Raw genomic sequence first — 21,594 nt, 5'->3', positions numbered from 1 at the left:
AGTTAAAGTAGCAAAAAGTTGACTAACACAAATGGTAAAGGATTTGACATGCCTGAGCTCATTCAAGTCTCAGAGTAGAAAGTTCCAGTAGACATACGATTTTATAATATTGTAAGTATCATGCAGAGTGATGTCTAATATTTTCCCCTATATTAAGAGAATCTGGTAGCTATTTTGACGATGGGTAGAGGAAAACGGGCCGCCCATTTATAAATTTTGTGGGACTTTCCTAGTTATGCAGGCACTGGCACTGGAAAATAATGTGCAAAAATTAAATTAGTTTTGTCTGAATTTGCAAAACCAATTTCTGCAGAACTCTGGGAAGTGGGTGGTATCATTTGTTTCATGAAGTTAGTGACTTCTATGCAAAAAGAAATTGATTTAATCACTCCTAACTCTGAGATACTCAGAGTTGGTGATCTCTGTGAATAAAATAGTGATCTTGACCAAGGACCAATAGGAGAGATGGAACCATTAACACCTATAGTGAGTTTGGAAAGTTAGAAGGCAGCATGATGATTAAGAGTCTGTACATCTTCAGCAGCTGAAAATGATCTTGTATCAACCTTCCTGAACTGACCTGAATATGAAGAATTAATTGTGTGAGAAGTGAAAGAGGTAGTTGGTCATTGAAAACTGTAATATTGAGGGTTCTGGGAGGAGGTGACCAAGCAAGGTGGCACTGGGTGTGGTTAGGGACTGAGATGGTTAGTATAGTTGGGAGTTGATTACAAACACTGAGCCTGAGCATATAATAAATATATTTAGGACAATAATGCAAAGTTGCTTACTGATGGAGAAGAGGTAGATATGGAAAGAAGAAGGATAGAATGAATCCTATTGTATTGGATTGTAGTTGGCAGTATTTGTAGAAACTTACGATATATCTATGTCTGTGTCCATAGATGCTGTTTATACACATTTAACTAGAAAGAATATTATATACTTCTTAACAGATGCATGTATTTCTGAAGTGTGTGTATACCTATACATTTTCTAATTCTATCCTTTGACCTAGAAACAATGTTTGTTTCCCCCCCAAATAAATCTTTTATTTAAAGAATATAGACTTCATGGATTTCATAAATATAACTTCAGGAACATAGTGATTCTTCCCATTGTACCTGCCCTCCCACCCACACTCCCACCCGTCTTCCTCTTCCCTCTTTTATTCCCAGACTTATTTTTTACTAAGATCTATTTTTAATTAATTTTATACATAGAAGATTAACTCTATACTAGGTAAAGAGCAACAAATTGTATGAAAAAAAAAACTGTTCCTCAGCAGTCAAGACAAAGGCAATTCAAAGTCATTACATCTTGAAGTTAACTTCTTTTTGTATGCATTCTTTTTTTTTTTTTTTGAGAAACTTAGTTAACTTTATAGAGGAACCCAAGAATGACACATCTTTTGTGAGCACTTAGACAGAACTATAACTTATGAGACATAAGAATATCCTCCACTTAATACACTAAAATGAAATAAATCTTTTAGAACAAGTTTTGCTATTAACTCTCATAATGCAACTCTTTGAGGACAGAGGTCCTGCATGGGAAGTTAGTGCACAGTGACTTCTGTTGTTAATTTAACAATTAACACTCTTATTTATGATGTCAGTGATCACCCGAGGCTCTTGACATGAGCTGCCTAGGCTATGGAAGCCTTTTGAATCCACAAACTCCATCAGTATTTAGATAAGGCCATAAGCAAAGTAGACGTTCTCTTCTCCCTTCAGAGAAAAGTACATCCTTCTTTGATAACCACTTATTTCCACTGAGGTTTCACCCACCAAGGTCAATCATGTAGGACACTTTTGCCACAGTGTCTTGGCTTTCCATGCCTGAAAAGCCCATAAGAGCTTGAGGGCTGATTCTGAGGTCAGAGTGCTACTTAAAATGATTGTCATTCTGAGTCTGCTGTATGTACTGCTTCCCATGTTGTAGCATTCATTCCTTTTTAATTCTATTATTATTTTTACCAAACAGTTAATCCTATCCATATGATCACTTTAACATTTAAAATGGTATTCGTACCATCCAGTTTTAGGGAATTTGGGGTCCCATGGCAAGTTTTTAAACTGTACCCTTAGAAGTAAGCCCATAGGAATATATGTAGAACTATACAGCTTTACAGTTATAAACTTCATACGCTTCATAATTACAACTTTAGGAACATGGTGATTCTTCTCATCATACCTACCCTCCCACCCACACTCCGACCCCCTTCCTCCTGTCTCTCTTATTCCCACTCTTATTTTTTAGAAACAATGTTTTGTAGTTGTAGTGAGCACACAAAAATCCAGATCCTGATACCTAAATACCATTTTCTATTAAAAGGAATCAGGGATGCTTGGAAAATAGCTGTCTGTAGCACTGATGCAGGCATATATAACATGGGCCTGGAACACCTTTCTAAGATGAAAAGTAGTGAAAGTGTTAAAGAATGATGTAAATATGAAAGAAGCTTGAAGGGGTTTTCACGATCCCAAATGGGTATTTGAGCAGTGAATATAAAAGAAATCCATGAGCTCATACTGATATAAATATATGAATGAATAAATGAACAATGAGAAAAGAAAGCTTTCTTGCAGCATGATGCTAATTAATATGTAACAGGAATGTTGAAATTAACAACCATCATAGTAAAATGATTTAGGCAAGATTCATCAGTAGTTATTAAACAGTAAGTGAAAGTTTGTGGGGTAATTGGATATTTTATGTGGAATAATTATTAGTGACAAAGGAAAAATAACTTCATGGTGGAGAAAAATTCATTTAGTGATCAAAAGTAACACCAGTAAGACAAAATGACAATGTGTGCACATAGTACTGTGTCTTTAATCTTCCTACTAAAGATGCATAACTTAAATCTAAGAAAACATTACTCAAGGGGTACAGCTGGTTAAGTTACTGATTGTGATGTCGGCATTCCATATCTGAGTGCTGGTTCAAGTCCTGGCTACTCCACTCGCAATCCAGCTTCTTACTAATATCCCTGGGAAGGCAGCCCAGGATGGCCCAAGTACTTGGGCCCCAACCATCCATGTGGAAGACCAAGATGGTGTTCAGGCTCCTGATTTTGGCCTGGGCCAGATTTGGCTGTTGCAGTCATTTGGGAAGTGAACCAGAAAATGGAAGATCTCTGTCTTTCTCTGTCTCTTCGCTTCCCTTCCTCCCTCTTTCTCTCTTTCAAATAAATAAATTTTAAGAAAAAGAGAAAGCGTTATTCAAACCCAAATTGAGGGACATTTTACGAAATCACTGTACTGTTCAAGAAATGTTAAACAAGGAAAGCTTAGGAACTCTTCTGCACTGAAGGAGACAAAAGTGACATGACAAATAGACGCCATGCATGTATGGTTGTCATGAAAGTATCTGGCTCAGATCTTGCTTCAGAGGACCTGCTGTGCATAGTTGATTGATGACCTTTACCCTTTTCCCTCATGGATCTGCTTCAAAGTTCAGCAGACCACAGTCCCAATGACTGAACATGACTGGATGCAAGAACTGATTCTGTTTGCCCAACATAGGGTTCCTGTAATGGGAAACTTAGTTTTGAAGACCACACACTGGGTTGGCCAAGATTTTCTCAGAACTATCTTGTAGTCTGAAGGTCTTCTTTCTCCGTTTTTTTGGTGTCAGACCTTATGATGGTGTTAAAGGCCTCCCTGCCCACTCCAATCCTTTCATCCTTCACAAGTATTTTCCAAATTAAACCTTTTAGGTATCTAATAATATCATAGTGTCTTTTTTAAGGATTTATTTATTTATTTGAAAGGTAGAGTTACAGACAGGCAGAGGCAGAAGCAGAGAGAGAGAGAGAGAGAGAGAGAGAGAGGTAGATAGGGAGGGAGGGAGGTCTTCTATCTGCTGGTTCACTCTTCAATTGGCTGCACCAGCTGGAGCTGTACCAATAAGAAGCCAGGAGCCAGGAGCCTGCTTCAGGTCTCCTATGTGGGTGCAGGGGCCCAAGGACCTGGATCATCTTTCACTTCTTTTCCAGACCAGAGCAGAGAGTTGGATTGGAAGTGGAGCAGCCAGGGCTCAAACCAGCACCCATGTGGGATGCCAGCTCTGCAGGCGGTGGCTTTACCCACTAAGTCACAGCGCTGGTCCCATAGTGTCTGTTTCTTAGAGAACCCAATCACAGTCTGATCTGATGGATTTCTTCCTTTTGCTATATAGGACATTATAACTATGCATGAATTTCAATTTTCTTTTTGCACCAAAATAAACATCTTTTTTTAAAAACTTATTTAGTAGATATAAATTTCAAAGTACAGTTTATGGATTACAATGGCTTTTTCCCCTCCATAACTTCCCTCCCATCCGCAACCCTCCCATCTCCCGCTCCCTCTCCCATTCCATTCACATCAAGATTCATTTTCAATTATATACAGAAGATCAATTTAGTATATATTCAGTAAAGATTTCAAGAGTTTGCACCCACACAGAACACAAATTGCCAAATACTGTTTGAGCACTAGTCATACCATTAATTCACATTGAACTACACATTAAGGACAGAGATCCTACATGGGGAATAAGTGCACAGTGACTCCTGTTGTTGACTTAACAAATTGACACTCTTGTTTAAGGCGTCAGCAATCTCCCCAGGCTCTAGTCATGAGTTACCAAGGCTATGGAAGCCCCCTGAGCTCGACGACTTTGATCTTATTTTGACAAGGCCCTAGTCAAAGTGGAAGTTCTCTCCTCCCTTCAGAGAAAGGTACCTCCTTCTTTGATGGCCTGTTCTTTCCACTGGGATCTCACTCGCAGAGATCTTTCATTTAGGTTTTTTTTTTTTTTTCCAGTGTCTTGGCTTTCCATGCCTAAAATACTCTCATGGGCTCTTCAGCCAGATCTGAATGCCTTAAGGGCTGATTCCGAGGCCAGAGTGCTATTTAGGACAACTGCCATTCTATGAGTCTACTGTGTATCCCGCTTCCCATGTTGGATCGTTCTCTCCCTTTTTGATTCTATCAGTTAGTATTAGCAGACACTAGTCTTGTTTATGTGATCCCTTTGACTCTTAGACCTATCATTATGGTCTATTGTGACGTGAAATTGATCACTTAGACTAGTGAGGTGGCATTGGTACATGCCACCTTGATGGGATTGTATTGGAATCCCCTGGCACATTTCTAACAATGAACATCTTTTAACTCCACTTTCCATGAATATTTTGAAGTATCCTTGTATTATTAAAAATTAAAAATTATTAAAATACCTATTAAAAATTGAAAGTTGTCATTATTTTTAATATATGAAGTATTAAAGATAAACATATTAAACATATAAAATTAAACATAAAAATATTAAAGATAAACAAATATTTTAATAAATCAGAGAGGAAGATAGATAGTGAATGAAAGATCCTGAAATGGCGCAGCAGTGGGGCTGGGCCAATCTGAAGATAAGAATCAGGAACTCCATTTTGTTCTCCCAGGTGGGTGGCAAGGGCCCATGTAACTTGGGTCATTAAATGCTGTTTCCAGGCCCATTAGCAGGAAGCTGAATTGGAAGCACACAGAGTAGCCAGAACTGAACCAAAGCTCTGATACAGGACACTGGTGTGAAAAGTGGTTTAACCTGTTGCTCCACAATGCTGACCCCACATCCTTACTTCAGTTACTAATATTACATCGATGATAATTTCCTAATTTTTGAGGCTTGTAAAAGATTTTTAAAAAATGAGAAAATGTAAAAGAGGAGGCAATCAATAGTCATTAAGAAGTTTCAGTAAGGGAGGGTAGGCATTGTACCATAGCAGATTGGGTGGCTGACAACCCATATGGATGCCAGTTCGTGTCCCAGCTGCTCCACTTTCAATCCAGTTTCCTTCTAGTGGCCTGGAAAAGCAATGAAAGATGACCCAGGTGCTTGGGTCCCCACCATGCATGTGGGAGTTCCAGAGGAAGCTCCTGGCTCCTGACTTTGGCCTGGCCTAGCCTTGGCTGTTGTGGCCATTTAGGGAGTCAACCAGCAGATGGAAGATATCTCTCTTTCTCTCTCAGTCTCTCTCTCTCTCTCTCTCTCTCTCTCTCTCTCTCTCTCTCCCTGTCTCTCCCTCTCTCTTTGTAGCTCTTTCAAGTTAATTAATTAATTAAAAAAAGACATTTCAATAAACTTCAGAAAATAAGATGGAGATATGGCAACTGATTTAGCAGCGCAGGGAAGAATGAAATTTGAGGAAAATCAGGGGATGATTACCACCACAAATGACCCAGTTTGCTTATAATAATCCCTAATAAGCTCAGCACTTGGACGAGGGTGTAATGGAAAGGTGTGAGACTGAAAACAGAAGGATTAGTTGGAAGCCTGTATTTAGGGTACTTGGGGCCCTAGTTCCCCTTCTCTGTCTTGTGCTACTCTTAACTCCCTCCTCTTCCACATCAGCTCCCAATACCTTCCACCAAAACTGTGGATTTATTTCTCTAGAGGGGTTTTTGGAATCAGAGGCATCAAGCCCAGGAAATGCCGGGAGGCAGCTCTAGGCTGAAAATTGGGCATACGTGAGTAATGGTGTACTTTCTGTAAGGCAGTCCCCTTACCTTCCTCAACCACTGGATCCCTGAAGGGCCAGTATCCAGGAGTGGAGCCAGTCCTTGGGCCAACAGGCCGTGGGTGGAGAAGCATTAGAGTTTTGTGATTAAGAAAAGGGATTTCGGGGCTGCCTACGACAAAGGCATCCCATATGAGTGCCGGTTTGAGTCCAGGCCATTCCACTTCCTGTCCAGCTCCCTTCCACATCCAGCTGATGTGCCTGGGAAGGCAGCAGAAGATAGCCCACGTGGTTGGAGCTCTGCCACTCACATGAGAGTACAAGATGGAGTTCCTGGCTCCTGGCTTCAGCCTGGTCTAGCCCCGACCCCCTTTCTCTCTCTGTCGCTCTGCCTTTCAAATAAATAAAATAAATCTTAAAAACACAAAAAAGAAGAGAGATTTGGCAGCCAGTCTACCTGTGTTCAAATATCTGCCAATAAATAAGTATATGGCTTAGCTAATTCACAGTGGAGATGGTGACAATAGCAATAACAACTTCATGGAGACCACTATGAGTATTAAATGAATACATATATAAAATGTTTAGAACAGTGTCTAGCACATACTATGTGTCTTGTAAATTTCAACTATCATTACCATTATTGGTGCTCTCTGGAAAACTGGAGCAGCATAGAGTATAAAAGAATTGATATTGGGGACCCTCCCAAAATACTTTCTTATCACCTTATTCGCCTATAGGGAACAAAAACCCAGTCAATAAGCCCTGCAAGACACACAGAGCTGATAATTATTTTGTGGTGCTTAGTGTTTTAATGTGAAGGATCACCTTAAAGTTTGAAAGGGAGAGGGAAGACAAATTAACAGAAAATATATACACAAATGTAGAGGGAACAGAGAAAAATAAACACATGTTTACATTTACCTGAGATTAAAATGTAAGCATTTTCCATTTATCTGAAAGATAAAACATATTATATCCGTAAAACAAGATTAAATATTTTAAAAAACAACTAGAGAAAAACATTCTATTAGAGAGAGAAAGGGAGAGAGAAATGATTCACTCTCCAAATGCCCTCAAATAGCCAAGGTTGGACCAGGGCCAAAAGCTGGGAGCCAGAAAGTCAATCCAAGCCTCCCTTGTGGGTGGCAGAGACCCAATCATTTGAGATATCACCGGAACTTTGTAGAATTTAAATATAGCTGCTGGTAGTGTGGTATAGGGGGTAAAGCTGTGGCCTGCGACACTGGCATCCCATATAGGTGCTGGTTTGTGTTCTGGCTGCTCCACTTAATCCAGCTCACTGCTAAAGGCCTGAGAAAAGCAGAAGAAGATGGTCTAAGCACTTGGCCCCTGCTAGCCACATGGGAGACCTGGATGAAGCTCCTGGTTCCTGATTTCAGTCCAGCCCAGCCCTAGCCATTGCAACCGTCTGGGGAGTCAGACAGCGAATGGAAGCTCTCGCTCTCTCTATCTCCACCTGTAACTCTTTCAAATAAATACATCTTAAACAGATTTGAATATGATAATAAAAATAGAAATTTGGGGGCCGTTGCCGTGGCTCACTTGGCTAATCTTCCGCCTGCGGCGCCAGCATCCCATATGGGCGCCGGGTTCTAGACCCGGTTGCTCCTCTCCCAGTCCAGCTCTCTGCTGTGGCCCGGGAAGGCAGTGGAGGATGGCCCAAGTGCTTCGGTGCCTGCACCTGCATGGGAGACCAGGAAGAAGCTCCTGGCTTCGGATCAATGCAGCTCCGGCAGTAGCAGCCATTTGGGGGGTTAACCAACAGAAGGCAGACCTCTCTCTCTGTCTTTCCCTCTCACTGTCTGTAACTCTACCTGTCAAATAAATAAATTAAAAAAATCTTAATAAATAAATAAATAGAAATTTAACAGAGGGGCTGGTGGTGAGCCACAGTTTGCAATACTGGCGTCCCATGTAGGCAATGGTTTGAGTCCTGGCTGCTCCACTCACTTCCAAACTGGCTCCCTGCTAATGTGCGGGGGAAAGCCGCAGAAGATGGCCCAAATACTTGGGCTCCTACCCACATGGGAGATTCAGAAGAAGCCTCGGGCTCCTAGCTTTGGTCTGGCCCAGCACCAGCCATTGCAGCCATTTGGGTGAGTGAACTAATGAATGGAAGATCTTTCTCTGTCTCTCCTTCTCTGTTCTCTACCTTTCAAATAAATAAATAAATCTGTAAAAAAAAAATTAAAGTGGGGTGGGTGCTGTGCAATGAATTGAGCCACCAGTTGTGATTCCAGCATTCATTGTCAGAGTGCCATTTCAAGTTCTGGCTGCTCTGCTTTCAGTCCTGCTGCCTGCAGCGTGCCTGGGAGGGTACTGGATGGTTGCTGAAGTACCCAGGTCTCTGCCATCCTCATGGGGATGTAGATGGAGTTCTGTACTCCTGGCTTCAGCCTGGCCCAGATCTGCTGTTGTGGTCATTTGGGGAGTGGACCATTTGATGGAATCTCTTTCTCTCCGCCCCCTTTCAGATAAATAAATGAATACATCCTTAAATTCAACAGTGGGTTGGAATTTAAAGAGACACTTATGACTGGGTTAGCCATGGATGAGACTTGTTAAACATACTAAGACACTATAGAGGTTCATGTTTAGTCTAGAAGTTATGATGCCTGCATCCTATAATGAAATACTTGCTTTTGATACCTAACTCTTTCTCTGGTTCTTCACTTCATCTTGATGATTATGACCAGGGTCAGTTCCCAGCTCCAGGCTTTAGCACCCTTCTTCCCATCCCTGCCTGCCTTCTGTTATGGGCATTGTTATGGGCATCTCTCTTAAATAAATAAATAAATAATTTTTTTTTTTGACAGGCAGAGTGAACAGTGAGAGAGAGAGAGAAAGGTCTTCCTTTACCGTTGGTTCACCCTCCAATGGCCGCTGCAGCCGGCGCACCACATTGATCTGAAGCCAAGAGCCAGGTGCTTCTCCTGGTCTCCCATGCAGGTGCAGGGCCCAAGCACTTGGGCCATCCTGCACTGCACTCCCGGGCCATAGCAGAGAGCTGGACTGGAAGAGGGGCAACCAGGACAGGTTCTGGTGCCCCGACCGGGACTACAACCCGGTGTGCCAGCACCACAGGCAGAGGATTAGCCTATTGAGCCATGGTGCCGGCCTTAAAAAAAATTTAAAAGACATAGTAGAAAGAAAGCAGATATAAATGGATTTAATTTTTGTGTGCCCAGTCAAAACACAAGACAACATAGAAACCTAATCACAACTGATTCTCAAAATTGTTTTTCATGTGAGCGAATCTGTGATGAATATGAAGGGCACTGCTGACAACAGAATGTTTGTAATGATGGAAATGTAGAATGTGTATTATCAAATATTTGGAAGGAAAGTAGACCAGGCATGAGTAAAATTATCTATCAGACCATGGATTTGCCAATCCAACAATTATTCTTTGCTTTCTTCTATCTCTTTAGCCATCTATCACCCAGATGGTGGTTGCTGGAATATCCCTATTATCTTCAGTCTTACAAGGTTGCCTCTCCATTGAATTGTTAGAAAGGAAACACTTTTCCTCCGCCCTGGGTCAGTAACTGGGAACATGTGAATTAAATTAAGAAAAGACTAACAAGAAAAGACTAGGAATATATGGGGGAGGCCTGACGCCACGGCTCCCTAGGCTAATCCTCCGCCTGCGGCACCGGCACCCCAGGTTCTAGTCCTGGTTGGGGCGCTGGTTCTGTCCCGGTTGCTTCTCTTCCAGTCCAGTTCTCTGCTGTGGCTTAGGAAGGCAGTGGAAGATGGCCCAAGTGCTTGGGCCCTGCACCCGCATGGGAGACCAGGAGGAAGCACCTGGCTTCTGGCTCCTGGCTTTGGACCAGCCGTAGCGGTCATTTTGGGGGTGAACCAACGGAAGGAAGACCTTTCTCTCTGTCTCTCTCACTAACTCTGCCTGTCAAAAAAAAAAAAAAAAAAAAAGTAAAAAGAAATATATGGGGGAACTAATGGAAGATAAGAACTAGATTAGTAAGATGTGTTTATGCAAACTTATATTGGTCAACTATTCCTCTCATGTGATGAGTTGCTCTTATCTGTGTTTTAATGGTAGGCACTTTGACAAAAGGAAATACATCTTTGCCTTTAAGCAGAAAAGGGAGAAGACAGAGAACTGTCTGTTTGTTGATTCTTGATGTGGATGAGGCAGGGAGTCAGGAAGGGATAAGGAGTTAAGGATTGCCAACACCCAAGCCTTGTGCCCTATGCAAATCCCATCAAAATCCCATCATCTTCCATGGCATTTCAAAATGGTTCATCATGTAGCTAAGCCTCACTTTCCATCATGTTCCCATCACCATGACACCTTCCTAGAGACCTGCACATGAACCGCAGCCCTGTCAAAATCTTATCTCTCTTGGGTATTTCAGGCATGGAAAGCCAAGACACTCTGGCAAAAAGATCTCTGTGAGTGAGATCCCAGTGGAAAGAACAGGTCTTCAAAGAGGGAGGTGCCTTTCTCTGAAGGGAGGAGAGAACCTCCACTTTGACTATGACCGTGTCTAAACAAGATAAGAGTCGGAGAACTCAAGGGGCTTCCATAGCCTTGGAAACTCATAACTGGTGCATAGGGAGATTACTGATGCCATAAACAGGAGTGTCAATTTGTAAAGTCAACAACAGGAGTCACTGTGCACTTACTCCTCATGTAGGATCTCTGTCCTTAACGTGCTGTACACTGAGGCTTAATGCTATAACGAGTACTCAAACAGTATATTTCACTTTGTGTTTCTATGGGGGTGCAAACGACTGAAATCTTTACTTAATGTATACTAAACTGATCTTCTGTAAAAAAAAAAAAAAAAAAAAAAAAAAAAAAGAAAGAAATTTTCAATTCCCAACTTGACTCTCACTGGGATTAAACATGACAATAGGTCTGATCTGATTTCATCATCATTTAAAAAAAATCATCTATTATTTTTCACTTTATGTTTCTGTGTGGGAGCAAACTGTTGAAATCCTTACTTAAGGTATACTAAGCTGATCTTCTGTATATTAAGATAATCGAAAATGAATCTTGATGTGAATGGAAGGGGAGAGGGAGTGGGAAAGGGGAGGGTTGTGGGTGGGAGGGACGGTATGGGGGGGGAAGCCATTGTAACCCATGAGTCGTACTTTGGAAATTTATATTCATTAAATAAAAGATAAAAAAAAAATCTTATCTCTCTTGGATCTTCAATCACACCGGCCCTGAGCACCACCCCTAACTTAAGGGGTGACCTGAACCTATGTGGGGTCAATTCTCTCTTTTGAGGCTCCCCACAGTGACATTTGAGTGTGTACTTTTTTTTTGCCCTTTTTTTTTTTAAGTTTGGCAGTTATTCCAGTGAGTGATTGATCATTCATTCATTCATTCATCTGATAGAGCTACAGACAGAGAGAGAGAGAGAGAAAGAGAGGGAGAAACAGACAGGTCTTCTATCCCTTGGCCCACTCCCCAAATGGACGAAATGGCTGGAGCTGGGCCGATCTGAAGCTAGGACCCCAACGTGGGTGTAGGGGCCCAAGCACTTGGGCTGTCCTCCACTGCTTTCCCAGGCACATTAGCATGGAACCAAATCCGAAGTGGAGAAACCAGGGCTTGAACCAGCGCCCATATGGGATGCCAGTGCCACAAGTCGAGGCCCAACACCATGATACTGCCCACCCCTGCTTTTTTTTTTTCCTTTCAATAAAACGTGTGCTCTGTTCACCTCTTCCTGTGTCTCCCAGTTGTATTCTTACACACAGGAAAACAAAATTGGGGACTAAGTCTAGCCTGGAGGTCTCAACTGAGCTCAGCCAGGGCTCTCAATCCTCACAATATAATTTTGGGATCCCCATTTCCATAATATTTATACTAAAATGATATATTTTTGAGTGGCATATTTTGACCCCCTTCAGGATATTTAAAAGAATGAATGGCTTGAGTTCCTTTGCCAAATATAGTGAGAGACAATGTTCTGTAGTACCACTGGGATTTCTTAAAATTTATAGTTTATAAAAAAGAAGTCACAGTTTTTCTGTCTCCTGTTCTCTGCCCTGTCTTAGGCCAAGTTATTTTATTTTTATTTATTTGATAGGCAGAGAAAAAGAGAGAGAAAGAGAAAGAGAGAGAGAGAGAGAAAGTTCTTCATCTGCTGGGTCTCCCCTCAAATGCTGGCAACAGCAGAGTCTGGGTGAGGCCAAAGCAAGAAACTGAGAATGTTGGCGGGGTGGGGGGAGTTGGGTGGGATGGGATGGGGGGATGGAGGACCCTGGCTAGACTTTGTCCAGGTTCTTGTCTCTATGTATGAAACTATTCAAGGAGGAGACATAGATAGAAGTGAGCAGTAAAGCAGGATTTATTTTAAGAGAAAAGGATAGTATACACTATGATTGTGGGCAAACTTATGAGGGAGAGCTACGGTCAATAAATTTCAGAATTGGGGCCGGTACTGTGGCTTCATGGGTAAAGCCGCCACCTGTGGCACCAGCATCACGTATGGGCACCGGTTCGAGTCCAGCCTGTTGTCTTTCTGATCCAGCTTCCTGCCAGTGTGCCTGGGAAAGCATCAGAAGATGGCCTAAGTTCTTGTGCCCCTACACCCATTTGAGAGAGTCCAAAGAAGCTCCTGGCTCTTGGTGGCTTTGGATCAGCCCAGCTGCAGCTGTTGAGGCCATCTGGGGAGTGAACCAGTGTAGGGAGGGTCTCTCTTTCTCTCTTAATTCTTCCTTTCAAATAAATAAATAAATCTTTAAAAAATAGATAAATGATAAGAAATTTCAGAGTCATCCTTTCATTGGATAGGGGATGGTGTCTGGGAGAGGGCACAATTGAATGTTCAGATGAGGGCAGTGTTTGGACAGGGCTTAAGTACCACCCATTTCATTGCCCTTGTTTTTGCAAATTTCAGAAGTGTTGTGACAGTGGTGCCTGATGGTCAGGTGCATAGTTGTAATGGGCGTGAAGAGCCTGCAGTCATGTTGGATATTCTAGCTAGTACCACCCGGAAAGCTACTTCTGCATGGAAGGGGGTGAGGCTTGGGTGGTGGGTGGGGCTGTTGTGCAGATCCTGGCCATCTTGTTTCTCATTACCTCCCAGCCTACATCAGGAGTTCAATCTGGGTCTCCCACATTGGTGGCAGGAACCCAATTACCTGCTGCATTGCATGGTATGCATTGGCAGGAAGCTGGAGTTGAAAGCAAAGTCACTATGCGAATCCAGGCACTCAGATATGGAATCCAAGTGTTTGAAGTGGTGTCTTACCTGCTGGCCAAATGCCTCCCACCTCTGCCCCTTACTCTTTTTCCACAAAGTTCTTCACTTATAATTCTGTGAGTAGATTTTACTCAAAGGTTGGCACTGAGGTTAGTCCATTTTACACAGACTAATTTTGTGCCTTAGCTGCCCTAACCTCTCTTGATACTTCATGTCTTCTTTTTTTTTTATCTTTTATTTAATGAATATAAATTTCCAAAGTATGACTCATGGGTTACAATGGCTTCCCCCCCCATACCGTCCCTCCCACCCACAACCCTCCCCTTTCCCACTCCCTCTCCCCTTCCATTCACATCAAGATTCATTTTCGATTATCTTAATATACAGAAGATCAGCTTAGTATACCTTAAGTAAGGATTTCAACAGTTTGCTCCCACACAGAAACATAAAGTGAAAAATAATAGATGATTTTTTTTTAATGATGATGAAATCAGATCAGACCTATTGTCATGTTTAATCCCAGTGAGAGTCAAGTTGGGAATTGATAATTTTTTTTTTTTGCAGAAGATCAGTTTAGTGTACATTAAGTAAAGATTTCAATCGTTTGCACCCCCATAGAAACACAAAGTGAAATATACTGTTTGAGTACTCGTTATAGCATTAAGCCTCAGTGTACAGCACATTAAGGACAGAGATCCTACATGAGGAGTAAGTGCACAGTGACTCCTGTTGTTGACTTTACAAATTGACACTCCTGTTTATGGCATCAGTAATCTCCCTATGCACCAGTCATGAGTTTCCAAGGCTATGGAAGACCCTTGAGTTCTCCGACTCTTATCTTGTTTAGACAAGGTCATAGTCAAAGTGGAGGTTCTCTCCTCCCTTCAGAGAAAGGCACCTCCCTCTTTGAAGACCTGTTCTTTCCACTGGGATTTCACTCACAGAGATCTTTTTGCCAGAGTGTCTTGGCTTTCCATGCCTGAAATACTCTCATGGGCTTTTCAGCCAGATCCGAATGCCTTTAGGGCTGATTCTGAGGCCAGAGTGCTATTTAGGACATCCGCCATTCTATGAGTCTGCTGAGTATCTCACTTCCCATGTTGGATCACTCTCCCCTTTATTTATTCTATCGGTTAGTGTTAGCAGATATTAGACTTGTTTATGTGCTCCATTTGACTCTTAGTCCTTTCATTATGATCAATTGTGAACTGAAATTGATCACTTGAAATAGTGAGATGGCATTGGCACATGCCACCTTGATGGGATTGAATTGGAATCCCCTGGTATGTTTCCAACTCTACCAATTGGGACAAGTCAGCCCGAGCATGCCCCAAATTATACATCTCTTCCCTCTCTTATTCCCACTCTTATGTTTAACAGGGATCACATTTCAGTTAATTTTCAACACTTAAGAATAACTGTGTGATAATTACAGAATTAAACCAGTCATATTAAGTAGAACAGACAAAAAAAAATACTAAGAGGGATAATGTATTAAGTTGTCCATTAGCAGTCAGGGCTATGCTGATCAAGTCACCATTTCTCATAGTATCCATTTCACTTCAGGAGGTTTCCTTTTTGGTGTTCAGTCAGTTGTCACCGATCAGGGAGAACATATGGTATTTGTCCCTTTGGGACTGGCTTACTTCACTCAGCATGATGTGTTCCAGCTTCCTCCATTTTGTTGCAAATGACTGGATTTCGTTGTTTCTTACTGCGGTATAGTATTCTAAAGAATACATATCCCATAATTTCTTTATCCAGTCTACCATTGATGGGCATTTAGGTTGGTTCCAGGTCTTGGCTATTGTGAATTGTGCTGCAATAAACATTAGGGTGCAGACCGCTTTTTTGTTTATCAATTTAAACTCCTTTCTGGAAAAGACCCGGGAGGCACAGACAGTCAAAGCCAAAATCAACTATTGGGATTGCATCAAATTGAGAAGTTTCTGTACTGCAAAAGAAACAGTCAGGAGAGTGAAGAGACACCCGACAGAATGGGAACAAATATTTGCAAACTATGCAACAGATAAAGGGTTAATAACCAGAATCTACAAAGAGATCAAGAAACTCCACAAAAACAAAACCAACAACCCACTTAAGAGATGGGCCAAGGACCTCAATAGACATTTTTCAAAAGAGAAAATCCAAACGGCCAACAGACACATGAAAAAATGTTCAAGGTCACTAGCAATCAGGGAAATGCAAATCAAAAGCACAATGAGGTTTCACCTCACCCCGGTTAGAATGGCTCACATACAGAAATCTACCAACAACAGATGCTGGCGAGGATGTGGGGAAAAAGGGACACTAACCCACTGTTGGTGGGAATGCAAACTGGTCAAGCCACTATGGAAATCAGTCTGGAGATTCCTCAGAAACCTGAATATAACCCTACCGTTCGACCCAGGATACTTCATGTCTTCTATCACCATCCCCCTTTTTCTAAATTTATTTAATCTTGTTGAATCCTTCTAAGTCTATCCAATCAGAAGTTCATATTGTATTACATTTTTTGCAAAGCAGTTTCACTGTCTGCCTACCCATTGTCAGCAGACTTCCTTTTTTATCTCCAGAGATGTCATCAAGATTCTCTCTAAGGGCTGGAGCTGTGGCCTAGAAGGTTAAGCTTCTGCTGCAGTGCCAGAATCCCATATGGGCGCTGGTTCAGGTTCTGGCTGCTCCACTTCTGATCCAGCTCCCTGTTATTGTTCCTGGAAAAGCAGAGGAAGATGGTCCAAGTATTTGGCCCCTGCAGCCATGCGGGAGACCCAGAAGAAGCTCCTAAATCCTGGCTTCAGATGGGCCTGTCTCCAGCTGTTGTGGCTGTTGGAGGAGTGAACCATCAGATGGAAAGTCTCACTTTCTCTCTGTATCTCTGCCTTTCAAATAAATAAATAAATCTTTAAAACAAAACAAAACAAAAAATTCTCTCTTAAATGTTGATGGTTCTCCCTGTAAGAGGAATTCTGTGCATAACACCTAACATAATTAAAAAAACCTTTCACTTATCCATCTACATCCATCTATTTATATATTCATCCATTCATCTCTCCATTTATTTAATTAATCCACCCCCTGCCAGCCACATGTATATGTTTATCCATCCATTCCCCTCAATTCTCGATCTCTCTGAAATTCTCTCTCTCTCCGTTCTTCCTTTTCCAGGGACCCAGAACGTTCTTTATGAGAAATTTCTTTCTCTTGGTTTTTAAGAGAAAAATTTACACTCCCAAAAATAGACAAAGGGAAAATAGATAAGAGTTGCCTTTCTGGGAATGACACAATGAACCACTGTAATCTTTGTTTTGGGCAGAGGAAGGACAGATAAGATCGAAATTAGAATCAAGTAGACAAAGCCAAGTGGGATTTGGGCCATTCACTGAAGGGACCGGGCCAGAAGTGTGTCAAAGTTAGTGTATTGGTAGAAACATATGCACTTAATTAGACACACTTAATTCTTTTTTGGTCTTAGCTTTAATGCCACTTCATTTCCACTTCACTGATGATGTAGTTTAATGGATAATTATCCTGTGAGCTGTGACAACATTGCTTCTGAAAGTTGAATTCATGAGCATGTCACAGAGGTTCCTTTTTTTTTCCTTAAAGATTTATTTATTTATTTGAAAGGCAGAGATACAGAGAGAGAGGGAGGAGAGCAGAGAGAAAGATCTTTGATAAGCTAGTTCACTCCTCAAACGGGCTCAATGGTTGGGATGGGCCGATCTGAAGCCAGGAGCCAGCAGCTTCTTCTGGGTCTCCCTCATAGGTGCAGGGGCCCAAGAACTTGGGCCCTATTTGGCTGTTTTCTTAGGTGCATTATTAGGGAGCTGGATCTGAAGTGGAGCATCTGGGACTCAAACCAGTGCCCATAAGGGATGCCAGTGCCACGGGTGGCGGCTTTACACACTACACCTCAGTGCCAGGCCCAATTGCAGAGGTTCTGCAACTGTATGCATCACTAACAATGCTGGTAGCATAGAAAGATACCTAGGATTAAAATATATGTATTTTATTGTGTTTTGTTGAATCTGGGTTGCTTTAGAATTAATATTCATTCTTTTTTTCATGTAAGTAGTTGAAACTTTTTAGCATCGGAAGCATTGGCCAAGTCTGAAGTAAATTTTATTTTGCTCCTCAAAATGCTCCACTTCTTCTCTGACCATGATCAATTATGTCTTCTTTCCTTAGGCCGGGAAAGTTATTCCGATCGGACACAGAGTTGCAACTTGCTTAACTGAAAAACTTCCTAGGGTGAGCACTTCCAATATACCTTTATATTTCTATTTTTGATTTCCACATCAGTCTTTTTTTTTTTTTAAAGATTTATTTATTTATTTGAAAGAGTTACACAGAGAGAGGAGAGGCAGAAAGAGAGAGAGAGAGAGAGAGAGGTCTTCCATCCAATGTTTCACTCCCCAGTTGGCAGCAACGACCAGAGCGGTGCCAATTCGAAGCCAGGAGCCAAGAGCTTCTTCTGGGTCTCCCACATGGGTGCAGGGGCCCAAGGACTTGAGCCATCTTGTACTGCTTTCCCAGGCCATAGAAGAGAGCTGGATGGGAAATGGAGCAGGCGGGTCTCGAACTGACGCCCACATGGGATGCCGGCACTGCAGGCCAGGGCGTTACCCGCTGTGCCACGGCGCTGGCCCCCTCCACATAAGTCTTAAGAGAGAGACAATTCTCAATGTGCCGTATGGATGTATAAATTTAATGTGTTTAAGTTGATAGCATCCAAGAGGAAACTTCAGGTTTAGAATTTCTAGCTCCACAACAACTACAAGGGATTCAATTTATTTCATTAAGAATAATGGTATACTTCTAACCTGGATAATACTTCCTGCTTGTTCCTTAAATGTAACTTTTTAAACATGTTCTTGGTTTTATATAAATAAATGTTTTCAGTATTTGGAGCCTTTGTTCCCAAACACTTAGTGTGGGTGTATAATTAGGAATGTTCATCGATTAGTGTATTTCAGTTCTGTTAATATATTTAAAACTATCATTAATAATTCTATTTTCTTGCCTCACTCTTTGTAGCCAATTACTCCAGAAGAAGCAAAAAAGTATTGCAACTTCAGATATCCACCTCCTGGAGCAGAGAGAGTATTTTATGGCAGAGCAAATGATCCCCAAATTGCACCTTACTTGACACATGGAATAAGATCTAAAATTTCAATACCGGTAACTTCTTTTCTTTTTTTCCGTGTGTGTTATTAATATACCAAGGTGACAATGCACTCATGAGGTATTAGTGAAATGTATCCGTTCCAGTCTCCTTTCCTGCCAGATTTTTTTTATCAGCCTTTTCTCAATCTGTCCTCTTAAACCGTTTATGTTGAGCAGTGAACAAATTCTAGGCAGCAGCAGCCCAGGTGGTGTGAAGGAATTAATTATTTAAGTCACAAAGTATTCTGCCCTCAGATGCTGAAAACCAAGTTGTACACCTCATTTTTCCACAGTCAAGAGAAGTGCTGTCAGGCTTCCTTAGAGAATGAAGAGGACAGAGCCTCGGTGACCCTACAGGCACTACAGAGTACTTATGTAGACAGGAGTGCAGGTGCAGTCAGAATGTTATTTCCTGATTACCTGGCTGGCCTGGGAGGAGAGCTGGAGTGAAGAGGAGAGGATGCAAGATCAGTGGATGAATGAGAAATTGAGAGGGCATTCAGAGCTATCAACATCTACGATGAGAGCTGACTGAGCAGTCTCAGCTTACAATGCAGATTGTGTCATGGACGTGGGGTATGAAGTGGTGGCCACAAGTGACTGGCCTGAGTTGAGGTTCATTAGGACCCAGAAACAAAGGTGGTGTGAAAATGTGGCAGTGGCCTTGCCTTTGACCCCAGTGGGGAACTGGAGGTATGCCAACTTCAGAATAGGACTCTTATCCTGCTCCATCAATGAGAGAGAAAGGGATCCAAATTACCAAGGCAGAGGCGTTTCTCTTGGTTATTGCTATATCCACTCTATCTCTTGGTCAGTGCTGTACCCACTCAAGACTCTATCAAAGACTTGCAATTACCACTACCCTCGTTGAACTCAATAATTTTACCAAAATTAGAGCAATAATTTGTTGGATGATTTCCATTACTACCTCGAAGTCTGTCCATCTTTAAAATGTGTGACTTTAAAATGTGCGACCATCTTCAAGTGTTGTTACAAGGGTGAGTTAAATGTGGAAAAAAGTGTATTGTAAATTACTATAGAAATGAAATGAATAAAAATGATAAATCTGCTGGTACGTTACCATGTCTCATATAAGAAAATACCAGGTAGGGTAAGAAAAGTATTGCTGAATATCTGACTGACACTGCTTTTATTAAAATAGCCAATTAAATATAAAGGATGAAAAAAAAAAAAAAGGTGCTGTGGCATAGTGGGTTAACGTCCTGGCCTGAAGCGCCAGCATCCCATATGGGCACCAGTTTGAGTCCCGGCAGCTCCACTTGCAATCCAGCTCTCTGCTATGGCCTGGGAAAGCAGTAGAAGTTGGCCCAAGTCCTTGGGTCCCTGCACCTGCATGGGAGACCTGGAAGAAGCTCCTGGTTTCGGATTGGCGCAGCTCCAGCCGTTGCAGCCAATTGGGGAGTGAACCATTGGATGGAAGACCTCTCTCTCTCTCTCTCTCTCTCTCTCTCTCTCTTTCTCTGCTTCTCCTTCTCTCTGTGTAACTCTGACTTTCAAATAAATAAATCTTTAAAAAAAAAAGAAAAAAAGAATGGTAGACTGGACAGTCTTAATTCAAAAGATCGGGTCTCTGTATCTGGAAATAAAATGGTTCTTGTGCTTGTTTTTATCACTTTTCTTGACTATTTGAATCCAGTAATTTTGGAGCTCTTTTCCTAAACCTTTTAGTCAATTGAATCTTAATTCCCTGAGAGATTCTGACAGTTCATTTGAAGGGGAACAAAGCCTGTGTGATGGTAAAATGTTTCTTCCATAATTATTTATTTTCCTCTCCCCAGCTATTGATTAAGGTCAGTTTTCCACTTAGCATGCTTTTTGTTAATACATCTGTGCATTATATGATTTCTTTAGGCAAGCACGTTGATAAACCCACAACCTATTACCGCATTTCAACAGAAAATTAAAGATAAAAAGGAATCTATATATTTTACCAACCAACGGGCACCATTAGGGAAATCATATGATCAAGCACCAGCATTGCCTCAAGGACTGGATGTAATCAATACTACATTTGGGACAGCAGTTGTCAGAGGTAGTAAAAAATAACTGGAAAAATAATTTTCCAAGTCTTCTTGGAAAATTGGATTTAATATAACATTGGTTTGGTATTTGGTGATGGTCTAAATCAGGGGGTGGGGAAACCTGTTTTCTCCTGGGGATCATTTAGATATTTATAACATCATTTGTGTCCATATACTGTTATCAACTTGAAAATTAGACTGCTTCAGATTCAATGAATTTTCTGTCCAACCTTCAGTTGCTTTGGTAGGGCCAGACCAAATAATTTCTCAAGCTGGACGTTCCCCACCCTTGGTATAAATGATGGTTCTAGAATGAAAGATGTGATCATGGCAAGAAAGTTACTCTTAGAACTGAAGTCCTTAGAGTTTACATGTGCCAAGGCAATAGAAATTCAGGTTTTGGAGTAGAGATGTCAGTGAAGAGAGCAGACATAGGTTAAGACAGGAAGGAGACTGAGAAAGTTGGCTCCCCAGCTGTGAGGACTGCAGTTTTTTCCTACTAGACATACATGTGTGTGTTTTATTTCCACTAATACCTCTGATGTGTTCATTTCAATTAACTGTTTATGAAGCAAATTCTTAGAGGAAAATAAGTTTGGTGAATGTAAAAAGAGATGTTGCTTGGCTGGCGCTGCGGCTCAATAGGCTAATCCTCCGCCTGTGG

General features: G+C 41.6%; 1 protein-coding gene across 1 annotated transcript in view; it reads left to right on the top strand.

Moving 5' to 3' along the window:
• EFHB (EF-hand domain family member B) overlaps window positions 1-21,594 on the top strand; it is a 78,004-nt gene that overhangs the window by 14,253 nt on the left and 42,157 nt on the right. Inside the window, exons 4-6 of the mRNA XM_051859157.3 lie at window positions 17,911-17,973; window positions 18,760-18,903; window positions 20,761-20,941. Of these exons, the coding sequence (XP_051715117.3) occupies window positions 17,911-17,973; window positions 18,760-18,903; window positions 20,761-20,941 (388 nt within the window). The remainder of the gene's footprint in view (window positions 1-17,910; window positions 17,974-18,759; window positions 18,904-20,760; window positions 20,942-21,594) is intronic.

The sequence above is a fragment of the Oryctolagus cuniculus genome, chromosome 4, assembly GCF_051225735.1.
Source record: "Oryctolagus cuniculus isolate XC-2025 breed Fujian yellow rabbit chromosome 4, ASM5122573v1, whole genome shotgun sequence".
Lineage (NCBI taxonomy): Eukaryota > Metazoa > Chordata > Mammalia > Lagomorpha > Leporidae > Oryctolagus > Oryctolagus cuniculus.
The sequence above is the reverse complement of the archived record's forward strand: the minus strand, read 5'-3'. Positions and strand labels throughout refer to the sequence as shown.